Raw genomic sequence first — 5,403 nt, forward strand, 5'->3', positions numbered from 1 at the left:
ACAAAGGCGCAAAAGCAGCCACAACAATGACGTCACTTAACGAAACCAGGCAACACTGCCTAAAAGTTGATGTTAAGTTAACGAATGATTTGAAAATAAAGTTAGTCAAATTAGAATTAATTTAGAATTAACGATGATCAAAATCATCGTTAGTTCTAAATTAATTAATGTGTTTTAAACAAGTCTATTGAACAGTAAAGTTAAGCTCAACCAATATTATTTGTCGAAAAGGTAAAAACGAGAGATAGTTGAAATAATTTTATCTACAACTGTAGCATATATCTTCAAAGTATAGCCCATTCCTCGAGTGTCTGTACGTTTTGCCTCAATCCTTTTGGCAACGATTACTATAGATTTCGTGGCGCTTTATCTACTCCCAACAGGTTGCTACGGTTCGATTGCTACCAAAATATTCAAGCAATAAAAACACCAATATGAAATTAGCAACAAGATCAACCTAAAACATCATGTTTTTATTGTTAACAGAAATTGTCATTTTTTCTCTTTCGATCAAGCGTAAAATCAGTCCCTGTAGGTTTGGTTCCCGTGGGCAGGTTGGCAGTTCGAAACAGTCGGTTTAGTCTGCCCCGAAGGGATAAGGCATTTGGAGATGATTTCATTCGTAACCTATTCGTTTTCGTCGCATCATAGTTTTGTATGTGCTTTCTTGTTGCGGAGTAAAAGAGCATTAATTACGCTAGTTGGCATTCCTGAGACTTTCAACGGGAATCGTAAATAAATACTCCAAGTTTTTCACACTATCGACTCCTCCGGTTCCCTGTAAATTATAGAATACATTCAACAGGTTTTAATTATAGCCTCGTTTAAACAACCACTGCATCCGGTCACTGCTAATAATAGCAGGATGGTGATGAACTTGCAAAGCTACAAACAATACCAGCGCTAGGAAAGTACTACCAACACATATTCCTGAGGCTAAAACGTACAAGAGAGACGTAAATGCATACTGATAGTACAAGTGATTGAAATATGGAACAAATAAATACGAAGAATAAAAGAAATACCACTAGCAACGAGTAAACGAAACGCTGTTTGGTCCAGGGAAGAAAGAATAAACGAACCATTACAAAGCCACAACACCAAATTAAGTACAACAAAGAACCACACACACACAAAGACAGCCACTAAAACCAATGAACCAACCCAGTGGCGCACAATGAAGACGATGATGAGCAATAAATAATGGTGAACAAACCACAAGGAACATAAAATGAAACTAGCTTCATTAGCTTTTTCTAGATCATTTTGTAAACTTTATTATGCATTGTACTACATACTGATCGAACAAGGATTTCGCCCCTTTTTACTAGTACACAACAGGACAGTGACTAATGAATACAAACGATACTGATCAATGATTATGAAATGCAGTTGATTGTGATGAAATCTGAAATCCTAGTATGATACATTACTCTTCTAATGCACACCAAGTGTTGTCCAAATGGCATGTAAATAGGGACACGTTTATACGAGTAACGTCTTTCGAGCCACGCGTATGAAGAACCATTAGCTTCTAAACAATTTTTTATCGCATTTAGGGTGCAACAACTTTTCTCAACGCTCAACGCTAATGTAAAGTATACTTTGCTAAGATAAATAAAATCAAGCTCTGAGATAAATTATTAATATCAAATTCAGCCTTTCCAATGCACGGGAATGCTGAATAAACAAACTTTCTGCAACAATTTATGCTTTTAGTAGTTGTATTGATCTGTTGATTGACAATTCCGAGGAGCGTTAAATAATTGATTATTGTGCTTAAAACAACGGTCTCTTTGCCGCGTATAGTGACCAGGCACGATTTAAAACAGTAATGTAATCCCGCCGAAAGTCTCCAATTGTTTCAAAACAGAGATCGAAGCGAATGAACTATGGTGGTTGATTGGATACAAATCTGGTCTTATTATTTCTAAAACCTGGACAGGAGAGTACACAGAACAAAAATAAAACGGAAACTATACGGTACATACAAGACTCTAAAAGCGAACAGCCGCGGTAAAGCCAAACAACTTTCATCCGAAAGAACGCATAAAAAAGAAGGCAAAACCAAAAACAGGGTACACAAAATGAAGACGACTATGTGATAATGTGTGATTAAACAAACGACTTACAGTTCCTCGAAAAATGCTACTCGTGCTTTCGTCGAACCGGACTTAACCTTTTTCAGGGTGGAATATTTGGTCTCACCTAGCCGCAACTGCTCGGCATTGATATCATCCAAGGGACACTGATTCTCACCAATCTTGAGCTGCTCAATCTCCGACCGAAGTTCCTTCAGCTGACTCTGAACTTGTTTCGATTTCGTCAAATACTCCACTCTGCAACAGAGCGGGCAGTTAGACAGTTTCCGAACTTGGTGACGCTGTGAGGCGGCTTACCTTTCTTTTTCGATTTCCAGCGACAACTGCTCCATGTCGCCGTCGGCTAGCAGATCGTACGAGCTCAGCTCGTGCATCGGTGATTCCGGCGAGGACGACGGCGTTATGAGTATCGATTCAGTGGACGTCCGGCTGAGGAAATTGAGTAGCTTTTCCTTGGCCTCTTTTTCGGCGACCCGGGCGTGAATTAGTTCGTTCTTGAGCTTGTCCGCTTCAAAGGCACGCTTGCGCGACTCTTCCATCATGCGCGCCGTCAGCAGCTCCGCTTCTTGCGTTTTGCGCTCCAGGTACATCTTTTCTTCCTCCGTCTTGCGTGCGGTCATACGCATGCGGCTAATCTCTTGCTCCACTTCCTGTGCCTTGTGCGATAGCAGCATGGCTTCCTCTTCGGCCAGCCGGTTCTTTTCGGCCAACAGTTCGGCTGCCTCCTCACTGCGTCGCTAAATGGTTCGAAAAGGGGGGGAAAAAGACATCCCATTCAATAAGGGTTATCCGTTGATGCGCACACCGTTTAGCGGTATAAAAATGAAATATATACCAAAGCCTCATTAGCGGCACGCATCTCTTCCTGCAACTGCATCAGACGCTGCTCCATCGCGGCCTTCTCTCGCTCGGCAGTTTCACGCAACTGCTTTTCGCGTGTAAGCTTGTTCCGCTCGACTTGCCGCCTCTGCTTTTCTTCCTTCGCCTGCGCCTTCATCTGCTGTATCTCCATCGTGTCCGGTTTGCGGCGCTTCATGTACAGATCGTGGTTCCCGACGCAAAGATCGAGAATCAGCTTGTTGATGCGAACCTTCTCCGAGTAGAATATCACTGGCTTGGGGTTTTTGCTGTCGTTGGTCTTTACCACAAACTTTCTGTCGTCGAAGCTGATGTGAAGAATTTCGTTCCACTGGAACGTCGTCACCGGAAGCAGTTTGTTTTCCCTGTTGTAGATGTTTAACCCCAGTGCCGTCACACCGAGCCACACTTCTGTGTTTTTCTTGTTCTGAAAGCACGCCAGAAGCTTGCGTATAGCGCACGAAACCCGTTACAAACGCTGGGTGCAGCACCTTACCGTGATTGGGAAGTAGTTTACCCCGAACATGTCCAGATCCTGTGCTATCTTAAGATACTCCATCTCCGCTTCATCTCGTGACATGCCGCGATGATCCGCGTACCACGTTTTGATGCGTTCCTCCCACATCTGGGGCGTCATTTGGTACTGGTCGATCACTCTTTGTGGCAACAGGTTTTCACTGATCAGCATGCCAGGCTTACAGACCGCCTCATCGTAATCTCCGTACTGCAAATGACCGGCAAAGAGGTAAGAGTACACTAACTGGGCCATTCCGGCGTGGTTCAGAAAACCGGTACCTTTGCTTGCACCGCGTATGAGGCAAGCAAAACCGAGGCCTCCGGTGGACAGTACACGTCCATCGAAAGGATGGCTTGCTTGATTTGCAGGAAGAACAGATGCTGCGTAACCTCCTGGACCAGCTCTTCGGCCACATTTTCCGGGAAAAATTTGGCCAGGAAGATAAACATACAGCTACCGTTGGGCATGTTGACGCTCTGGTCCAGCACCTTTTTGTCCATCTTCAGCCACGAAAGGTTGCCTTTCGAATCTTCGTACTGCAGCCCAAAATACCACGTTTCCCGCAGGCCAACCGTTCGGCATATTAGGTCGAAAAGGAACGTACCTGTGGCACGGTGCTGAAAGAGTTGTTAAAATCGATGAGTGGCCCATTCCATCCTGCGTACCAAACGACGCTTTACGCAGGGGCTCCATTTTACCTCCAAATGAAACTCCAGTTCCGAATCGAACGTGTGAACCTTCACCGGGAACTCCTTGTTCGCTTTCCGGCGTCTGAACGGAACCATCATTTCGAACCAATCGACGGACCGGGTCCGATCGGTTGCGCTCGATTCCGACTCCAATCGGAAACGCCCTCTCGTACGGCGTTCAATTATAGCTGCGAAATAAGAACCGCGGGTCGCAATAGATCGCACACACTGAACATGCGGGACCGCACACACCACACTAAACAATCCGCCAGCCAGCAAAGTCAATGGGCCGTTCGCGCACTTGGGCGTCAAATGAGCCGAGGAATCTTCTTGCCACCCCCAACTCAGCTTGTGCTGCGTGAGCCTCCACTAGCGAGTTTTCATCTTAGAGCACTCTGGCGATGTTGTAACAGTTTGGTTTGCATTCGCGCATTATTCCGCAGCTGTTCGCAGGCGCAATACTTGGATTGTGGGACACTATGAAAACGTAAACATCACAACGGTAGCAAGATGAACGCAACAACAAATAATATTATAATTGGTTCTATTTCGATCCTATGCGCGACGGATATTCGCTGTTTTTTCTTTCTTTCTTCCCTCTCGCTGTAGCTGTCAGTTTGCTCAAAATCTAGAATGTGACACATTACAGGGTGCTTCACAGAGGCAACAGGTTGGGATGGGAAGAACAAAGTAAAACGAAATAATTATTTAACACTTTCTGTAATCATGTTTTTATCCAATTTGTTTAGACAGTATCAACCACAAAAAAATCGTCTCGTTATACTACTTACTTTGACCAGCCAATCGCGCCTGGACTTAAATTTCCATGGCGATAGATTTCAAAACATTTCCTATTGTGTCCCGTATCGTTTGTACATACCCTTGTGATTCTCTAGATATCTGTCTTCCTATTCATTCATTCATTCATTCATATCCTTTCCTTGCTTTTTAGTTTAATTAAGGTGAGCTTCAAGTAGGATCGAAGGTTTCATGATTTCAGTAAGAGTTAACGAAGTTCTGGAATGTATACAATTATTGCACTTGTGCACTGTGTAATGTGTGTTGTGTAATTTCCCTTGAGTTAAACAACTTTTCGCCATCTGTGACGATAGTATCGAGAGGTTTATGGTTCAATATGACCTCTTTCAGCACTGCCAGCATATCTGCAACGTGGAAGTGTACAACAACAGTGTCTTCGATTTGCTGGAAGAAACTTCGATACAAAAGTATGGGTTGA

The 5,403-nt window shown here is 43.8% G+C and overlaps 1 protein-coding gene across 3 annotated transcripts; it reads right to left on the bottom strand.

Annotated features, from left to right (window-relative positions):
* Window positions 1-499: 499 nt before the first annotated feature.
* Window positions 500-4,733, bottom strand: LOC128268754 (moesin/ezrin/radixin homolog 2). 3 transcript variants are annotated; one of them, XM_053005956.1, is made up of 7 exons: window positions 4,176-4,733; window positions 3,756-4,094; window positions 3,457-3,684; window positions 2,938-3,387; window positions 2,400-2,839; window positions 2,209-2,339; window positions 500-778 (listed from the first exon to the last, which is right to left on the bottom strand). In XM_053005956.1, exons 1-7 carry the CDS (start codon window positions 4,263-4,265, stop codon window positions 759-761), a joined length of 1,698 nt encoding a protein of 565 aa, XP_052861916.1. In that variant the 5' UTR covers window positions 4,266-4,733; the 3' UTR covers window positions 500-758. The 3 variants fall into 3 exon arrangements, with proteins under 3 accessions (XP_052861916.1, XP_052861914.1, XP_052861915.1); XM_053005954.1 differs by having other exon boundaries at window positions 2,133-2,339; XM_053005955.1 differs by lacking the exon at window positions 500-778 and having other exon boundaries at window positions 1,340-2,339.
* Window positions 4,734-5,403: the final 670 nt, after the last annotated feature.

The sequence above is a fragment of the Anopheles cruzii genome, chromosome 2, assembly GCF_943734635.1.
Source record: "Anopheles cruzii chromosome 2, idAnoCruzAS_RS32_06, whole genome shotgun sequence".
Lineage (NCBI taxonomy): Eukaryota > Metazoa > Arthropoda > Insecta > Diptera > Culicidae > Anopheles > Anopheles cruzii.